Source organism: Danio rerio, chromosome 3, assembly GCF_049306965.1.
Source record: "Danio rerio strain Tuebingen ecotype United States chromosome 3, GRCz12tu, whole genome shotgun sequence".
NCBI classification, from domain to species: Eukaryota; Metazoa; Chordata; class Actinopteri; order Cypriniformes; family Danionidae; genus Danio; species Danio rerio.
Genome location: NC_133178.1, coordinates 38,036,706 through 38,057,719, shown reverse-complemented (window position 1 = coordinate 38,057,719; position 21,014 = coordinate 38,036,706). Strand labels below are relative to the sequence as shown.

At 35.4% G+C, this 21,014-nt stretch overlaps 2 protein-coding genes across 7 annotated transcripts in view; one reads left to right on the top strand and one right to left on the bottom strand.

The window, feature by feature from the left end:
• The window catches only part of svilc (supervillin c), a 64,350-nt gene extending 60,333 nt beyond the window's left edge, over nt 1-4,017 (top strand). For all 6 annotated transcript variants that reach the window (XM_073944876.1, XM_073944865.1, XM_073944864.1 and 3 more), the window contains one exon: nt 3,678-4,017. In XM_073944876.1, the coding sequence (XP_073800977.1) occupies nt 3,678-3,710 (33 nt within the window). In that variant the 3' untranslated portion in view covers nt 3,711-4,017. The remainder of the gene's footprint in view (nt 1-3,677) is intronic.
• On the bottom strand, nt 2,596-13,053 carry tmem98 (transmembrane protein 98). Its single transcript, NM_001080195.1, is given in 7 exon segments — nt 2,596-3,633; nt 3,717-3,776; nt 3,848-3,963; nt 6,647-6,680; nt 6,779-6,910; nt 7,040-7,249; nt 13,002-13,053. Coding segments are annotated over 6 exon segments (663 nt in total). The 5' UTR covers nt 7,171-7,249; nt 13,002-13,053; the 3' UTR covers nt 2,596-3,443.
• Nucleotides 13,054-21,014: the final 7,961 nt, after the last annotated feature.

Sequence of the window (21,014 nt, the reverse complement as noted above, 5' to 3'; positions counted from 1 at the left end):
TTACAAGTCTCAAATACATAAAGGGTGAGAATGAAAGAACAAATAGAGGCACAAATAAAAAAATGTCAGTAACAAGATTACCCAAAAAATGAAGATGAATAGAAATGAAAAGAGGAAATGCTGAAAATCAGTGGAGGCTGGAATAACTGAATAAAACTGAAACCTAACAGAATATGAATGATGACTGGATTATATATATAATATTCCGCCCATGTCCCCCCAAGTATTCACCTAATTCTCCGTGTACGAGCGTGCGCAGCCATTTAAAACTTTTAAGCACGAGACTTCCGGTCTTATTCACTTTCGTTCATTTTTAGATGTTAAAAACAGCTTGTTTTGCTGTTTGTTTTTTGTTTTTTTGCAAACTGATATTTTCTTTGTATATTATTATATTTTGTCTGTATAGTCATGAACACACTTCTTTGTAAAGTAGTTTGACCATTTTCTGCCGGTTATTATTCCTGGTCATTTCTCCCATAGACAACTAAATCAGAAGTTCTAAACAATCACAAACACAAGCACACTTCGGCATTGAAGAATGAGGTCAATAGCATTAGCAGTATATTTTGACCTTGAGTGGACATATTTTTGTCCCCATGATAAAAATGGTTCATAAATCACACAGAATTAAATAGTTTGAAAAATGCAAGAACAAACTGCAGATATTTTTCTATAAGGGTTGGGGTGATAGGATAGAATATATGGTTTGTACAATTTATAAATCAGTACGTCTATGGGAATTCCCCATAATCAAAACTGTTCTGTGTGTGTGTGTGTGTGTGTGTGTGTGTGTGTGTGTGTGTGTGTGTGTGTGTGTGTGTGTGCGTGTGTGTGTTAGAGTGGTTGCTGGAAGTGTGAAGTGTAATGGGGGTTGGGGGAGGGAATTAGTTTGGATTTAGGTTTCACGTGACTGGTGAAAAATTACAGGCCTCCTCTAGATAGCAAATGGACTCAAGAATGTGAGAGAGATTTGGAGCAACTGCAGATACAGCCACAAAATCAACACTGTTTTGAACGCTACATAGGAGAGATCAAATAAAAGATAAATACTAATATGAAAGTGCTACACTGTAAGATAAATCAGCTATTTTACGTGCTTTTCTGGCAGCTGGCGGAAAAAAAAAAACATTAAATAACAGCCATTAAATTACAGACATTTGCCGTAAAATAACAGATGGTAAATTACAGAAATTTATTGGAAACTTAAACTTAAGAACATTTCTATAATTTAACTTCCGTTATTTTAAGGTAAATGTCTGTAATTTAACAACCGTTGTTTTACCTTTTTTTCACCACTCCAGCTGCCCCCCAAAAAACTTAAAATAATAGATTTTTTTACAGAGTACAACTTAAAATGTGATTATACACCGTAAAGTGTCTCTTTAAAATGTACACTGTATGTACAATATGGGTCAAAGACAAGGTGCTTCATTTTGGTGTTTGCATGAAATTAAAATACAGAAGTGATTTTACATAATAATAGATAAAAAGAATATTACTAGAGAATAGGGTTGCACAATGTATCATTTCAGCATTGATAACGCAATGTGCAAATCTGCAATAGTCACATCACTTTGCACAAAGTTTAACTATAGTAATTGTTAATAATTATAGGCTGTGACTATAAGATTTAAAGCAAATTTTTACCAACTGAGAACAAGAAATAATAAAGTGTACCGCTTTAACAAACTCAATTGTGTTTAAATATTTGTACAATGAACACTGCATGTCCAGATCCAATCATATAATCGAAAATCAGGCGCGATCACACGGTTTCAGACTCGATCAGAATCGGATGTTACCTTCCGATCAGGACTCTAATATATATGTATATATACACGTATACAGTTGAAGTTAGAATTATTAGCCTCCCTTTCAATTGTTTTATTTTTTAAACATTTCCAAAGTTATGTTTAACAGAGCAAGGAAATATTGCTGATACATACTGATAATATTTTTTCTTCTAGATAAAGTCTTATTTGTTTTAGTTCGTCTAGAATAAAAGTTTTAATAAAAACATTTTAAGGTCAAAATTATTAGCCCCTTTAAGCTATATATTTTTTTCTGACTGTCTACAGAACAAACCATCGTTACACAATAACTTGCCTAATTACCCTAACCTGCCTAGTTAACCTCATTAACCTAGTTAAGCCTTTAAATGTCACTTTAAGCTGTATAGAAAGGTCCTGAAGTATATCTTGTCAATTATTATTTACTGTCATCATGGCAAAGATAAATCAGTTATTAAAAATGAGTTATTAAATCTATTATGTTTAGAAATTTGCAGAAAAAAATCCTCTATTGGTTAAACTGAATTTGGGGAAAAAAATAACCCGGGAAATAATAATCCAAGAGGGTGGGGGGTGGGGGGAGATAAGGAATATCCTGGATCTGTTTCTTGGCTCTTCTTTATTCTTTTTTTATTTATTATAGAAGTATCGGATTGAGTTTTGGTATCAGTAGATACTCACAATCAAATGACTCTGACTCAAGGGCAAAAAAAACCTGATCGAGACATCTCTACTATATAGTTGTTGTTGTTGTTTATTTTCTCAGTACTGCTTAACTACACAGAAAACCATAAAGCACTGTTGATTTATATTCATCGCTGTGCTTTATTTTACTTTGTGTATTTTTTGGATAATACATTCCCCTGCAAAAATCATTCCAGTCAATGTAAAACTATAAATTATTTCAAAACAGTTACTTAATTCATGTTGAAAAGTTATATTTATATCACGATGTATATTACAAAAAAACTATGTCAGTTTTTTCCAATATCTTGCATCTTTAATACAGAATATGAAAACATATTTGCGATATGCAATTTTGTTACACTGAATAACATTGCTCTAGGTGTTTTTATGTTTTTTTTTTGCTCATTAAAATTAACAAAACAAAAAAGCACCATATTTTAATGTACATAATGTGCTTTTATTATTTTGATGCTTGAAAGCCCCTTTCATCTTTGACCCATATACAAACTGATCTGCTAAATCGGCTGAATTGCTATCAAATGAAACATTAGAATTGTAGTGCATTTTTAGAGGAAAATATATATAATTGAATAATAATGCATGGAAACATATCACAGGCAGGCTACAATACACACAATTGCACTCAAATATGAGGCACAAGGAAGAAAAGATATACTTTGTTTTGTTGATACTGTATACTATAGGGTTTAGCTTCATAGCTTAACAATGCCATCTAGCATTATTCTTTGGATTGTAAGGTTTTGATTGCTGCAGGCATTTTCTTGCCATTACTATATACATAGAAATCCAGCATGAGGAAATATCAGACAGTATGATCACAGAGAACCATTAAACTCTATGTAACAGAGATGAGGTGAAAGGAAAAGAAGACATTCTGTCCTCTAAAAAAACCTGTGCTGCTCATGTTTTTGAAAATTGTGTGTGTATATATACAGTATCGCTGCTTCAGATGGACTGCTCTCTATCTGGAAAACATCTCTCTGGTTCAGATGCTAAAGCGGCTTCTCTCAGCACGACCATGTGATCTTCAGCTGCATGCAGTGATTGATCGATCCAGTCCAGGCTGCCTGACATGTGACAGGCGTTTCGAGTCACCAGAACCAAGTGACTGACCGACAGTAGTAATGCTGTGGCCCTGATCCAGAAAACAAGGTGTTAATTTATTGTGTTTCATTGCAGCAACTTAAATCTTTATTTCCTGCCGGAATATGATGATACCTGGCATCCAGAAGAATGGGGTCCAGCGGAGGATACATTGATCGGACCACGTCGTCCACCCTGTGATGGGAGTAAAACATCAGCATAAGCACTCTCAGATGTGTCAGATATTTACCTCTCAGGCTGTTTACCTTGGGCTGATGCGTTTGGCAACAGTGATGATGTCATTTAGACTGGCAGGAGCTTTGACCTTTGCTCCAGAGCCCATTGTCATGGCCACTAGCTTTTCGGTGAGGGTATGGCAGATCTGTACCAAAAAAATCAATAATCTAATTAAACCAAAGCAATTTGTTGTATCTTACATTTATATCACATTACATACAATACATATACATGTATTGTGTGTATACAGTTTGTTTGTATATACAAATATCAATCTATATATATACATATATATTCATATATATTGCTTTATTCTGTAAACTACTGATGGTATTCACAAATTTATAGCATTTTTAGCAAAAAGTAACAAAATGTTGCCATGTTTCCAGATATTTGGTTCAGACTTTTGATGGTCCAGTTGTTGAATTTAAGTTACATTGCATCTACATGTCAGCTAATTCTCATTAGAATGTAGACTGTTAGGTTGGCTTTGGGTTTAGGGTTAGTGTAAGTTGACATGTACTTGCAAAGTTTCTTATAGTCAGTTAAATGTCTGTTGAAGTAGCAGTATCAACCGATATTAAGCAGACAGTCTACTTAAATGGACCATTAAAAAAAAAAACTGTAACCCATATTTATATACATTTTTAGACAACACAATAACAATGTTTAAACTTCAGAGCCCTGGCTTTTAACAACAACAAATCAAATCATTTGTTATTTTGGCCAATTGTCATTATTTGAAAAAAAAGAAGAAAATTGAATTAAATGGAATGAAACCTTTAAAGTAAACCTTTTGTAATATACACACAAATACACGTATTTAATGCACAAAATCCTCTTAAGTTTATATATATATACAGTGTATGCATACAAACTGTAATGCATACAGTTGAAGTCAGAATTATTAGCCCCCCATGACTTATTAGCGCCCCTGTTTATTTTTTTCCCCAATTTCCGTTTTTTGGAGGGAAGATTGTTTCAGCACATTTCTAAGCATAACAGTTTTAAAAACCTATTTCTAATAACTGATTTATTTCATCTTTGTTATAATGACAGTAAGTAATATTTTACTTGATATTTTTCAAGACACTTCTGTACAGCTTAAAGTGACATTTAAAGGCTTAACTAGGTTAATAAGGTGAACTAGGTAGGTTAGGGTAATTAGGCAAGTTATTGTATAATAATGGTTTGTTCTGTAGATTATCGAAAAAAAAAAATAGCTTAAAGGGGCTAATAATTTTGTCCCAAAATTGTTTTTTTTTTTATTAAAAACTGATTTTATTTTAGCCGAAATAAAATCAATAAGACTTTCTCCAGTAGAAAAAATATCATCAGACATACTGTGAAAATTTCCTTGCTCTGTTAAACATCATTTGGGAAATATTTAAAAAAGGAAAAAAAAAATCAAAAGGGGGCTAATAATTCTGACTTCAACTATACTATAACTATATGTATATATATATATATACACACACAGTGAGGTCAATAAGTATCTGATCACCCTTGTGATTTTTCAAGATCTCCTATTTAGAAATCATAGTCGGGGTCTAGAATTTTTTTTCAGCAAAGCTGCTTTTCCACTATGAGAGACAGAATCTACATATAAATCCTGTAAAAAAAATCTGGAAGGTTCCCCCGCTTAAGTTAGCCCATGTCCAGGCTTATCTGAAGTTTGCCAGGGACCATCTAGATGATCCAGAGGAGTCATGGGAAAAAGTCCTGTGGTCAGATGAGACCATAGTAGAGCTTTTTGGTCTTAACTCCATTCGTTGTGTTTGGAAGAAGAAGAATGATGAGTATCATCCCAATATTAGCAAAGGGCTGAAAGCATCATGCTCTGGAGGTGTTGTTCTGCACAGGGGACAGGACGAATGCAGTGTATTAAGGAGAGAATAAACGGCGCTATTGTATTATGAGATATTGGGCAAAAACCTCCCTCCCTCAGTCAGAGCATTAAAGATGGGTCGTGGCTGGGTCTTCCAACATGACAATGTCCGAAATCACAAAGCCTGAAAACCAAGGAAGGGCTCCGTTAGAAGCATATTGAGGTTCTGGAGTGGCCTAGCCAGTCTCTAGAACTAAATCTGATAGAAAATATTTGGAGAGAGCTGAAACTCTGTGTTGCTTAGCAACAGCCCTGACAGATCTAAAGAAGATCTTTGTGGAGAGGTGGGCCAAAATCCCTCCTGCAGTGTGTGCAAACCTGGTGAAGAACTACGGGAACCATTTGACCTCTTTAATTGTTAACAAAAGTTTCTGTACCAAATATTAAACATATTTTTGCCTCAAGTTATCAGATACTTATTTGACAGTAAATTTACGAATAAATTGTTTAAAAAAAGCATACAATGTAATTTGTACAATATGTATACAGTATATATAAACTCCAACCTCTAATCATAATAAAGCTGCGGTCACACTGGGCTTTCCTCCCATAGACTTCCATTCATACGCACGCGAATGCGTCCGACCAGAAACACAGGGTCATGCATTAAGTTTTGCAGGTTGCTGCAGTGCAAAGTTCAAGCTTGGTGAACTCTGACCTGCAAAATCGCATCACTTGACTGCGTGAGACCAATCGAAGATAAAAACATGACATCTCTGGATAGAAATTAAAAACCTGGAGCAATCGCTTACTTTTTTAAATGTCTAATAAGCTTGTTTAATCCCGCCCGCAGCACTGCACAACAAAATATCACATGCTCAAACTCTAATGTCACCGCAGCTTAACTTTAAATATAATTTAAGACATCAAAATAATTTTGATATTATATATTGTAAAATACTTTATTACAAAAAAAAATAAAAAAATAAATAAAAATTACCTTCAGAATCGCAATGCAGTGAGATACAAGACCCCTGGCAAGAAGAGATAGATCTCAGTTACATCCGAATTACCAAGTATTAACAAAAGAATATTATTTTAAACAAAATTATTATGGACTGTGGATACATACGAGGCATCTTCAATCCAGTCTTCATTCTCCAGCATGGCCTCAATATGAGGATTAGTGATGACAACATCATCCAGCTCCAGCTCTGATGGTTCACTCTGAGTCTCCATCGCTCCAATCAGATCCACTGTAGGCCTGAAATTGAACAATAAGAAGCAGAAAAGTAGAGAACGTGGCAATGCAATGCTGCAACTTAAAATGTTGAACTCTCTCTAATCCTGTATGGGAATGAGGTCATACCATATTCTTATATAAAGTACATACTTGGAGTCAAACTGGTGCAGAAAGTCTGGAGGGTGGCAGTACCGATGGCGACACACAACCACCAGCGCCACAAATGATGCCAAGAAGATGGTGGCGAGGACACCTATCGCCACGATCACCACCGTCTCCATTCTTTACAGATGGTGATTAGGAGGAGGATTGTCAGAAAGTTGCTTGGTTGGAGTTTAGAGTTGCCCAAGCTAGACCATTCTGAGAAAAAGAATAGATTATACCAGCGCATGGGCACTGCAAAAGTCAAACCTCCTTTAGATGAAAACATGAATGACAGTCTCTAAAACAGCCTAATGTTGTCAAGCTGACTCTAATAACAGATATTCAATTATGAACAAATTTTGCATACATGTTTGTAAACCATTCAGTCAACTAAAGAAAGTTGATGTTGATGTTCAAACAAGTGAACAAAGTGGATAAGCTAGTCATTTATTAGTATTTATAAGATACCAAAATAGAGCCTGATGACAGATGCAAGAATATGAGGAGGGTGAAGAAGTGGATGATGTGGATGAAAAAATGTAAGAAATTTCTAATTTGAAAAATCAATTCTGCATCAAACTAAGTTTTATTCTTTTAAAATGTCTTTTTTTAATTTTTTTTATTAAAATGTAAAAAAAGCTTTGTTATTTGTAGATTAACTCAGAACAGCCCCTTATATTTTAGGATTTCCCCCCAATCATTTAACATTATCGTTGGATGTTAATAATTGTCATGTCATGTTGGGTATTAGTCATATAACATGCAATTAAACATATAATATGTGTTATTTTTATTTATATTATATTTTTGGTATATTTACTTTAAAATCTTTATCTTTTACTTCTATTCATCCTGTTTTGTTTTAAATTACACAAATTATGACTTATTAATAACATAAATACAAATATACTGTTATATATACACATATACTGCTGCATACAGGGATGGGCAGTATTTATGATACATGTATTTTAAATATGCATTTCAAATAGAAAATAGTATTTTGTAATTTGTATTTGATAAGGTTTATGAAAATGGCTTAGTATTTTGTATCAAAATACTTTAGTGTCTTGCATTTTTGTAGTTTCAAAGTACTGTAAAATACATTGCAAGAAGTCTACAGTACATGATGCCATCTTAATAATGAGGCCTCTGATTGGTGTTTTCTCAGTTATTTGCCTAGGCTGGAGATCAGAACAGAAAACTGATTTATTATTAAGAAGGTGGTCAATGATTGGAGTATGAGTGGAAATTATGCTTTAGGAAAGTAACACAAATGGTGAGGGTATATTCAGAAGCAAGTCTGTTACTCTGCTGAGACCATATATATATATATATATATATATCAGGGTAGTTCAGTTTTTAGTGTTTAAGTTCAGTTCAGTTTAGCTCAGTTAAGTGTGGTGTGTATATATATATATATATATATATATATATATATATATATATATATATATATAATGTCTTTAGAGTACAATCTAACATATTCACTTAAGAAATTAAATGGAATAAAATATCAGTCCTTAGGAACCTTCCGCACATAATCATTCTCAGTCTCAGTGCTGCAAGAGGAAATACTGAGGAACTTTAGAAATATAAAACACTTAACAATGGTGCACTGGTGTGTTTAAGAGGGTAAACCGAGGCTCTTACAGTTAAAAAAAAGAGCTAAAAAAATCCTGGGAGAATGAGTATATAATAATAGATGGAAATTGCAAATAATGTGAACAAAAAATGAACTTTTTATAGGCCTGTAACCTTTTAAAATCTAAGATTGTTAATAGGTTGAATAATCATTGAACAGAGATGATGGGATTTTTACTGGCCACGCAATGGGTGGAAAGATAATCGATAATCAACAGATCTCGTACAATTTCTTACTCAGAATTAAATGATTTAAATCATAGGATATCATCTTTAAGACTGAACTTTTTGTATAAAATTTGTGTAAAAAGTATACTAAACTCAAAGAGAAACACAAGTTACCATGGGTTCAAAGTTCAACTCACTAACCATTAGGCAACACCTCCCCTACGGGTGAATGAAATGGCAGAGAAGATTAGTTGTTATCAAACATTGTTTACTAAGTCAGTTTAATGGTGAAGGGATTGATCGAATATGTCTATGATGTCTAATGTCTATAGAGTACAATCTAAGATATTCACTTAAGAAATTAGATGGAATAAAATATCAGTCCTTAGGAACCTTCCGCACATAATCATTCTCAGTCTCAGTGCTGCAAGAGATAATCGATAATCGGAAAGAAATGTCAGTATTTTCAAAATACAGTATTTTATTTTGATACATTTGTGGCTGCTGTATTTTGTAGTTTATTTTGATACGTTTAAAATTTGTGTATTTGGTATTTTATTTTAAAATACGTATTTTTACTTATCTCTGGCTGCATGTGCTGCTGCAAATTACAAATGCAAATTATATTATAATTTACCTTCATATTTATAGAAACAATAGTCTTAAAAATATTATAGGCACATTTATTTTATTTTACGCTGCAAGTTACAGTAATATTAATTCTTTAAATGTGACACATGCAAATATCAAGTCCTCAAGCTTTTATTTTTGTTTTTATTTTTAATGATACATTTGTTAAACATCATTTTTAAGTACTTCTAGTAAACTTCTCACACCAAAATCAAGCCTTGCAGTAGTACTGTACCTACATTTACTTTTGTGTTTGTGTCACAAAGAAGCAAAGAAAAATGTAATATGTGAGTCTTTATGACGTGTTGAGTAAATAATATCTTGTAGTCAACATTACCTTCCATTTACTGTCCTCATGCTTCATTAGAGATAACAGCTTGATTTATACACTCACCCATATCCTTCACCTCTTATCTAGACTCTTTTTGATTAAATATGTAAAGCACAATTCAGACTGCTCTGTCCGAGGCCTCTCTGACTTTCATACCAGTTCAAGAGCCAACCTTTCATTCGAATGAAATATAAAAATGACTAAAGTATGAGTATGTTGTGTACTTATGTGTGTAATTATGTCTTTGTAAGTGTCACACCCATCAGACCTTTGATCAGTCAATCATTAACATGATCACAGTATATATGTGCCAATCCGGAACCATGTGTTTACTGTACATCACTGTTTTAAAAGGACAGTTTACTCAGTAATGGACATAATGCCATCATTTACTCCCCTTCAAGTGCTTCCAAACTTGTTTGAGCATTACTCATTTGTTGAATATGAAATAAGATATTTTGAAGGTAGTTGGAAACTTTAATTGACTTTTTTATTATTATTATTTTTCTATGGATGTAAATGCATACTGGTTTCCAACAATAGTCTTTAAAATATATATTTTACACCTGAAGAAGGACAACAACAAAGGCGTGGAACCACTTGAAGGTGAAATTAACGATGAATTACATTTTTAGGTTAAGTATTTCAATTATAGTGTATGTATGCAATGTGTTTGCCCTGCATTTTAGTAGAAATTGAAGGCAAGTGTGAAAATATAAATAAATAAAATAAAAATTTTACAAATATACCTTAACTCTTATAACTTCATGTCCCACCCGTTTCCAGTAACTTATTCATGTTTGATTCAAAAACAAACAGAAAATATGATTGTTTATTTAAAACATTTTTAGTAATTGCATAAAGTATTTAACAAGCATTACAAAAGCAGCATTTTGATGGAGATGATTATGTGAAATTGTGTTTTGGAATGCTGTAATTCCCTAATCGGCTTAATCTTGAGTCTGCTGGCCGTATCATACTGCGCACTCTCTACAGGCCCTTATTAAAATTCACCCTGGCGTTCAGAGACACTGGATTAACCTTTTTAGTTCTTAATGATTCAGTGCATTTTAAGGACACAAGAATGGTTATGTTATCATAAACTGTACAATATATATGAAAAGAAGCAAAACCTAAGCAAAAAAAATCTATACCATCTATACCATTTTATTTGCCATTAGTTTGGCAGCCACAAATTAGTAAAACAGATTAAATCTAAAAAAATCTTTTTAAAAAACTACATTTTTGTTTATCTTCTAAAGAACTTGGACATCATTTTCATTCACTTTCTTTTTGGCTTAGTCCCTTTATTAATCCGGGGTCGCCACAGCAGAATGAACTGCCAACTTATCCAGCACATTTTTATGCAGCGGATGCCCTACCAGCCACAACCCATCTCTGGGAAACTTCCACACACACACTACGGACAATTTAGCCTACTCAATTCACTTGTACCACATCTCTTTGGACTGTGGGGGAAACCAGAGCACCCAGAGGAAACCCACACGAACGCAGGGAGAACATGCAAACTCCACACAGAAACGCCAACTGAGCTGAGGATCTAACCAGCAACCCAGCGACCCTCTTGCTGTGAGGTGACAGCACTACCTACTGCGCCACTGCATCGCCACATCATTTTCAATCCATACTTAAAAAGCCCATGTAAGAAAATTATGTTAAAATTGTACACAGTTTTATCATGTTTTAAACAAGTATGTGTAACGGAGGCCAGCTAGTGTGTGCTGTGCAGGTAAACCTCACTCCTCTGACCTCTAAAGGTGCTCTAGTGACACACGATAGAGGCCATGGTCTTTAGCCTCCTAGGTAGAGCACCCTACTCCCATGCAGAAGGTTGCTGGTTTGATACCAGCTCAGAGCAGGTTGGGTAGCGTAGGACTGGTGGGGATACATTGGTGTCGTGACCCAGATGGGAGTGAGGTTTAGGGGGGTGAGTGTAATGGAGGCCAGCTAGCTTGTGCTGTGCAGGTAAACCTCACTCCTCTGACCTCTAAAGGTGCTCTAGCGACAGATGCTAGAGGCTGTGGTCTTTAGCCTCCTTGGTAGAGCACCCGACTCCCATGAAGAAAGTCGCCAGTTCGATACCAGCTCGGAGCTGGTTGGATAGCGTTGGACCGGCAGGGTTACATATGCACACATTATTGCTGTGAGTTCTTTTCATTAGTGCTGGTTAAGGAGGTAAAAATATTATAGTAATTTATAAAGAGGAGAGCAAATATATGGAAAACAAGGGAAACACATAAGCCCAAGAGGCCACTTTTTTCTTTCTTTCTTCCTTTTTTTTTTTTTTTTTTTACAATTTATTATTTTAAAATGATATATAGTTGATTTATTCTGTAAACTAATGATATTCCTTTTAAATTTAAAATAAAAATGTTGTTTCAACAATTTATTAACATAAAAAATGCAGACGTTTATATTAATTTTAAAACAAAACAGTAAATTAACAGCAAGTGCATATATACAGTAGAATAACTGATTTGCATTTTGTAATAATAATATTGTTAGCATTCACAATTTGTTGATAGATATCTAGAAAAATACATGTGCAGTTATTTAGAAAATAATGCAAAATGAAATATTGTCTCTGAATTTTGGACCCCAATGTGATGTTCATCATTACAAAATAACCACTTTTTATAGATAAATCAAGGATAACGTTAGGCCTAAATGATAAATTATTACAAGAACAAAGAATGAATTCAAAATTCATTGACAAACACTGCATGTTCTGTCATCTCCAGAATGGTTAGATGGTTAGTAATAGGTACAAAACATGAAAAAAGGTTTTGGTTGTACCAACAGCTTCATAAAAAAGTCATTAAACTAGATAAAACTTACGTGTTGAAACGTATTTAAACGTGTTAATTTAGCTTTGTGTTTGATAAAATGTAGCTTTTATCTATTTTAAACCAATTAGAGTAACAAATAAAGCTAATCTTATAAGTTTAAATGTAAGTTTTATCGAGTTTAATTGTATTTTCATGAAACACAAGAAAAATAGCCCTCAATCTGTTTATATAAATCTTTTCTCACTATAACATCAGGCACTATACTTTTGACTCGCCTTCTTTTGTACACACCAACCATTTATTTTGCGTTTTCACTATAAGTTCTATTAACAAATAACAATGTAATATCATCACCGCTTAAATTAGTTGTATTTTATTTTCTTACCTGTATATCTTTTCCATTTTGTGGCGTTTATCCCACGAACAAAGCGCGTTGTGCTGTTCAGACGGAGACGGCACGGATATCTCCACACGGGAGCGCGCAGCAGAGAACTTCGCCCTCGCGCACAGGCGCGCGCTTACCTTCGCCACCAGGTGTCATTCACGAGCATTGTGTGGATGATAGAGTCCATATGGGGTTTTATTATTATGTTACATCGCTGGCAGTGTGATTGTGGATTAACCACCGGATATGACAGAAGTGGGACCAAATCATTGTTTTGCAAGTCACAAGTAAGCCACAAGTCTGTGAATATAAAGGTCAAGAAACGTGTCAAGTGAAACCCCAAGGGTAGGTAAGTCCAGAACAAGCTGCTAAGAAAATTTCAGTTTCTAATCTTTAGGTTCTTTGGCCAAATTATTGTCACGTTTTTAATATTAGCATTGAGTTAGTTTATATGAACATTTAGGCTACCTGGTTCGTTATACATTTAAATATAGCCCAATAATAGCAACAAGTACTTTATGGTTTTCCAAAAATTGCTTCTCATGCAGTGGTTTGCTGTTTGTGAATGCAAAATATCTGTAAACTATTTAACACCAAAGTGTGTGATAAATAAAATCATCCATCCATTCATTTCCATGGTTCAGAGTTCAAGCATGTTTTTTTTTTTCAGATTAAGCACACCGTCGCATTATCACGAAACCATTAAAATTAAGACAAACGAAACAAACAAAAGACACGGTACTGTATAGCATTACATTATATGTCTACACGCACAAGCCTGTATGTTCTCTTTCATCATATTCATTTACTTGCCGACTGACTGTTGGCATCGTGCATCAAGACCCAGATGGAGTCAGTGCAGTGAGTGCACGCACACATCCATAATATAAAACCACAGAAATTCTCCGCTAATAACTCTCTCCGCTAGAAAATTTATTTTATAACAACCTCGTTTTGATAGACGCCATCAAACATTCAGCCCAAATGCTCCGCAGAGACTTGAAACATATAATTTTTCCCTAGGCTATATGACTCTTAATAGGTAATTCCCCTTTATTTAAAGATGTTGCATATTATTCTGTGATCTTAAGCAAAGTGTTCAGTGTATCAGCATAAGAGCAAGTAATAAAATATAGCCTGTAGGCAGAGGTGGGTAGAGTATCCAAACCCAGCAAGCAATATAGCCATCATTTCGCTGGCTAGATAAAGTATAGACCAGGGGCCTCATGTACGAAGACTTGCATGGAAATCTTACTAAAACTTTGCATACGCACAAAGCTGTAAATGTGCGTACGCAGAAAAAAATTCAGATGTATGAAACACTGCGTACGCCGAATCTCACGCATATTCTTTTGTACATCTGAATGAACGTGAAACTCAGCGCAACATGCATGAGCACAAAACCCCTCCCTGCCTCCTCCCCCGTATGAATATGCTAATGATTCTCTTTGGCAAAACTCAATGAAAAAGCAATGGCAAAAGCAAGCAAAAAGAGATACAGAATGTGAATTGGAGGTGCTGCTTTCGGAGGTAGACCAGAGAAAAGCGGTGTTATTTGCAAGTTTGTTCTCCGGAATTAACAACAAAAGAAAAAAATAGAGTGGGAGAGTTTAGCTGATGCGGTTAACACAGTTGTATCTGAACATCGCACTGAGTGAATTAAAAAAGAAATAGTGTGGTTTATATGTGTAAAATGTTGCAATGCCCTTAACAGTCTCAGTGGTGCAGCTCGTAAGACGCAAATCAACATGTTTTGACACGTTCGAGCATGATCTCGGTTCGAATCCAGTGTCTGATGAAGTCTTTCTTCTTTTTTTCCCCACTACATATCAGGTTTTGCGAACTATTTATCACGAGAAAGACAAGTAGGAATCATTAATAAGTTTGTGCATCATATTTTATTTGCACATTTATTGAATGGAAATGTTTCTGATTCACACATGCAAATTCATCTTCAGATAGTGTCTTTATAGCAATGTGCGTGCAGTATAAACCCGTCTCATACAGCTGCCATTGCAAGGCTCAGACACTTTGTAGAGAGGAATTTAACACAACTGCCTCTAGGAGTCGCCAATGGAAATAAAACAGACACGCACAAAAAATGTGCGTACGCCAGCTATAAAGCTATAAAGATTTTTTTTGCTAAATAAAGTTTATGATACTCCATCATGTAAGAAAAGGCAATTTCGTTAAAGACGTACCTGCAAGTAATTGATGTAGTTTAAATTTCTCTGTGAAGTATAGATACAATGTGTAACCCATCTCTAGCCCAAAAATTTTTTTTATTTGCTTACCTGTGCTTTTTGGCAAAATACTTTGTGATATTTATGATATTCCTTCAAGTAAGGAAAGTCAATCACATTTACAAGGTGTTTGGGATTTTAAAAATATATTTTATTTTCATAGCCTGAGCGTATGTCCATGTGAATGTTAAAGTTCCCCAAAAGAAGCATTCTCTCAAATTTGAGGTGGAGAAAAGTCAACATCTATGAAAATTATAATATATAATGCTCTTATATAATGCCAAGGATATAATGTCATTTTTGGCGAACAGGTGAGATATCCGAGAAAGCCAGACAAAAAAAGACTGCAGTATGCATTACAGGGGTATATATTGACCACATAATAGGCAACCGATTAGAGAATAAATCAATCAAAATTGAAGCTAGCTTAGCCTAGCCGCCTCATGTGCTAACTATTCAACAGCTTAGCTCATGCTCAGCAGAAGAGGTGACGTTTAAAAATAATCTACTAATAATAAATGAAACCGTGATTTCTCTATTTTTAACCAAAAAGCCTGATAGATTAGTTGTTGTGCAATGAAATAAAGCCTTACTAACCGACGAGGAAACACGCAGTGCTTTTACATAGTTCATTCATAGAAAGAACAGCAAGAAAGGGAAACTGATGGATTTGTGCCGAATTTTAGCATCATTGACCCATAACAATGTACAGTAGGTTTCTTATTAACGTTACTGTCAGTATGTTTGCGTGCTCTTTATAAATGACTGAAAAACAGCTGGGAGTAAAGAATATTGATCACAGCTGCTCAGTTTGTGATCATATCTCGTTTTTGTTCTGTTGATTTGTAATTTCAAATATTCGTAGCTTGAAATAGATATAAATATGAAGTTCAGTAAAGTTAGCAACAGATTCGCAGATTCATATTTTCCAGATCAATAACTCATGTCATTATGATCTACTCGCTGTTAGTATGACTACATTAAGTTACTAACGTTATGGCGAAGGCTTAAACGGAGCATTACTCATACTATCGAGCAAAAAAAGGAATAAGACAGCTGTGAAACATAACCAGCTTTGTGTTTTTGTAGGAAACACAGTTTAGATCTGTTTAGCGTAAGAGTTGTGAATTATTGCCGCTGGTCTATCACTGAATGTGTCAGGAATATCAAAACAAAACCAACCTAGCTCCGCTCCTTTAGCTCCCCTCACACAGCTTGATACACGCTGGCATTTCATCTCTTGGGTTTTAGGTTTTGAAAAGGGAAAAAATTCCCCCATCCCGTCCAAACTTTAAGGAGACCGGGTATCAGATTTGCACTATCCATATGCACTCGCTCGAAAGCTTGACAGAGCCCCTGCGCGTAGCTACAGTTGCTAAGCCACAATTGGTGGATGGCGGTTTTTAAGCATGGCTTAGCGAAGGGTCAATTGAGGAGTGAGGAAGGGAGGCGGGGTGGAGCGACAACGCTCACAGACCTGGGAACTTTGGTTCCGACCACAGTTGTTCCCAAGAGTTTGATTATTGCGGTTACAGGATTTTCAATTATTGAAAATCGCGACGACGTGGGGCCCCCTAATCACGTGCCCCCCACGGTGCGTGCCCTGCGGGCCCATCCGCTACCCCACTGATGAACATTGAATATGTTGAAAGAAACATCTGTGATAGAATCAGGGCCGGAGTGGGACTCCTTTTCATCCCTGGAGTTTCAAGTAATAGACCAGCCCACCTCAGTTCACGACTGACTATATTAAAATAAGGTCATTTCCAATTCAGTTTCTAATTACACTATCACGTCTTTTTCAAGAAAAAAAGCTGCTTTAGAACTTCAAATGTTCAACAACCTTACAGCTTTATATGTCTTAACAATAAAAATGAAAAATTACTCTGGTGAGGATCGAACAAAGATCAGCGACATCGTAACGCAACGTGCTGACCACTGGACCACATTTAATATCAATTAAATGTATTAATATATTTTTAATATCTAAATCCTGACTGGATGACATTCAATGTTCGATGAGGACAATGTTGTTGTGCACTTTGGCCTTCTGGAATATATGGGACCAGCTGTCTGTTCACCCCAGGTAAAAACCTAGAGTTGGGTTAGGGTGTGTTTTGTAAGGTAGTGGTGGGTGGGACACAGGGCACATCCTAAGTTGAAAAAAAAGCAAAATACTTTTAAAGCGTTTTGCTTTACTATGAAATACATAAAACGTGGCTGATTGGCCTTTATGTCTATTCAGTTTCTAGCTCAGGTGAAACACTCTGGTTGGAACTGACCAGATAAAGCCCATTGCACAGTCAGTTATTGTGTGCATTCAGAGATCTTGTATCAATTAATCAATCAATCATCTTTTCTTTATAGCACCTTATTACAACTGGGGGCTGCCCAATGTACTTTACAGCTTTAAAACAAAATTACCCATTAGTGAAGTATTTATAGGCTAATATTGAGAAGATCCTTTGCTTATGATTGACCTTGGCTGGTCTCTTATTATCAATCACATGATCTACCAATTAGAAAAAATCCAAACAGACAAATATTGTCTGATCTAATTACCTTAGCCATCTTCATTTTGAAGAGTCCCCCCTTCCACTCTGACTCCTTTCCCACTTTACTAGCCTAATTTAGGGAAGTTCTTGAGATGTATCTGAGCTCAGAATCCCCTTTCTCTCGATTAAACAAGAGGGAGCCCCGACCTCAAGGACCCTCAGGGCTCTCTCTCAGGACAGCATGCCAAACATACATTTAACTTTTCAAGCAATTCTAGAGTTTTGTAAACTCTTTACCACGCTGCGGATGGTAAAAATACAATCTAAACGAGTGTCAATAAATAAAAAAACACCATTTTGCAATACTGAATATCAAATTTCCTGACTGGACGACTATCAATGTTCGATGAAGACAATGTTGTTTTGCACTTTAGCCTTCTGGAATATATGGGACCGGCTATTGGCCTATATGTCTATTCGGTTCCTAGCTTGGGTGAAACACTCTGGGTGGAGCTGAGAAGTTACAGGCCCATTGCACCATCCGTTATAGTGTGCATCCAGAGATCTTGAATCAATCAATCAATCAATCAATCAATCAATCAATCAATCAATCAATCAATCAATCAATCAATCAATCAATCAATCAATCAATCAATCAATCAATCAATCAATCAATCAATCAATCAATCAATCAATCAATCAATCAATCTTTTCATAGTACCTTATTACAACCAGGGGCTGCCCATTGTACTTTACAGCATTAAAACAAAATTACCCATTAGTGAAGTTTTTATAAGCTCTTTTTGAGAGGATCAAATGCTTACGATTGACCAAAGGTGGTCATATAATAATATTCACATGATCTACCAATCAGATGAATACAATCACAAAAATATTGTCTGATCTCTTTACCTTGGCCATCTTCATTTTGAAGGATCCCCCATCTACCCTGACTCCTTTCCCTTTTTCCTATAGCTTAATTTAGGAGGGTTCTTGAGATGTATCTGAGTTCAGAATCCTCTTTCTCTTGACTGAGCGAGAGGGAGCACTGGGCTCAAGGACCCTCAAGGCTCTCTCCCAGGACAGCATACCAAACATGCATTTACCTTTTCAAGCAATTCTAGAGTTTTGTCAAATCCTGAAGACACTAAAGGTGGTAAGAACACAATCTAAACGAGTGTCAATGAATCAACCGAACAATAAAACAGCAATTTGCAATACTGAATATCAAAACCCTGACTGGACAACTATCAATGTTCGATGAAGACAATGTTGTGCACTTTGGCCTTCTGGAATAAAAGGGACCGGCTGTCTGTTCACCCCAGGTAAAAACCTAAAGCAGGGGTCATCAACTATATTTGTCAGAGGGCCGGAGTTTTACCAGACAGTCTTCTTGGGGGTCCAAGAAGAATCAAATATAAATCTAATTTTGGCTTAAAACTATGCTTAATGTTGATACTTTTTCCATTTTATTACAAAACTGATAGCATTTGATTCACGCTCCCATCAGCCATACCACAGTCAACCACTAGGAGTGATAGATACTTTGCCTCAACTCAATTAGGCTAAGTTAACTTTATTTTATAGAGCACTTTAAAAACAAACACAGAGGAAGTGACAGGAAAAGGTCTCTCACAGACCATGAAACGAATAGAAATCAAATATAAATCTAATTTTGGCTTAAAATTATGCTTAATGTTGATACTTTTTCCATTTCATTACAAAACTGGTAGCATTTGATTCACGCTCCCATCAGCTATACCACAGTCAACCACTAGGAGTGATAGATATTTTGCCTCAACTCAATTAGGCTAAGACAACTTTATTTTATAGAGCACTTTAAAAACAAACAGAGAAAGTGACAGGAAAAGGTCTCTCACAGACCATGAAACGCAAAGTTGATGTAAAAAACGGGACCTTCGATAATGACTGGACTGAAAAAGACGCATTTATCATGCCGACCTTCCTAAATGCGTCACCAGCAGGCCCGGATTGGCTAATCGGGAGGACCGGGAGAATTCCCGGTGGGCCGGTCCGTTTTTTGGCCGCGAGGGCCGGTGTCCCTAGCTCCAGAATCTGTTGCTCTCAGCAGTCACACTTTTAAAATTAATTAATTTATTTACTTGACCACAGTCTTTTTAATCATTATTTAATTAATTATTCTCAATAAATAACTGATGTGGTCCAGTGGTTAGCACGTTAGATTATGACGCTGCCAACCTGGGTTTGATCCTTGTCTGAGTATGTTTTTTTTTTTTTTTTCATTTTTATTGTTAAGACATATAATACTGTTAGGGTTGTTGAACATTTGAAGTTCTAAAGCAGCTGTTTTCTTTAAAAAAGACGTGATAGTGTAATTAGAAACTAAATTGGAATGACTTTATTTTAGTATAGTCAGTCGTGAACTGAGGTGGGCCGGTCTGAGGCTTGAAACTCCAGGGCTGAAAAGGAGTCCCACTCCAGCCCTGGTCACCAGTATGCCTAATTTGCAGTGAAACTGTTGATGCTGCTCTCCAACACACTGAAGATGGTGGGAGAAGGCAACATAACAGACAATATGAAGGCATTCATCACACAATTAAAAAGTTTTCTGTTAGATTCGATGATTTTTTTATTTCAAGGGATGTCATTGGTTTTGCGTGTGACATATACATCAAATTAAATCAAATTAGTTTGTCATGGGGGACGACTAATGAAAAGCATCCCAAACGAAGGGCCGTAGTGATATGACTTGCTATATAGTGATAACACAACTGCATTTAAGAGCCCATATGCTGTATTTTTGCTCCTTAAGACACCCATGTTGGCTTTTTCTACATTAAAATGTTCATATATTGTGTTTTGAAACTACATAAAAATCACTTCATTGTAAAATACACTTTTTAAATTTTTTTTTTACAAACATTCAAATGTATTTCAGAGCACAACAAAAGCAGTTCATTGCTGAAGTAGGCGTCTACATTCAGACACATTCATATGCTATGTTTTGAACTGTATAACATCCAGGGATGCAATAATGATAGATTTTGGTTGTACGTTTATATAGTCTGAAGAATAATCATGGTTTCACGATTATCACATCTACAAGCTTTATATTAGTTAAGTAGCTATTGAGATTAACTGTTGTTGCCATCTGCATACATACAGTACATAATCATTTTAATAATAATTCTTCTAACATATCTATTGTTTACATTGCACTGAAAGGCATGCACAACTCTCACCGTGAGATGTTTTCTACTGTGTGCGCCCGGATAGCTGCAAGCGCGTCACTC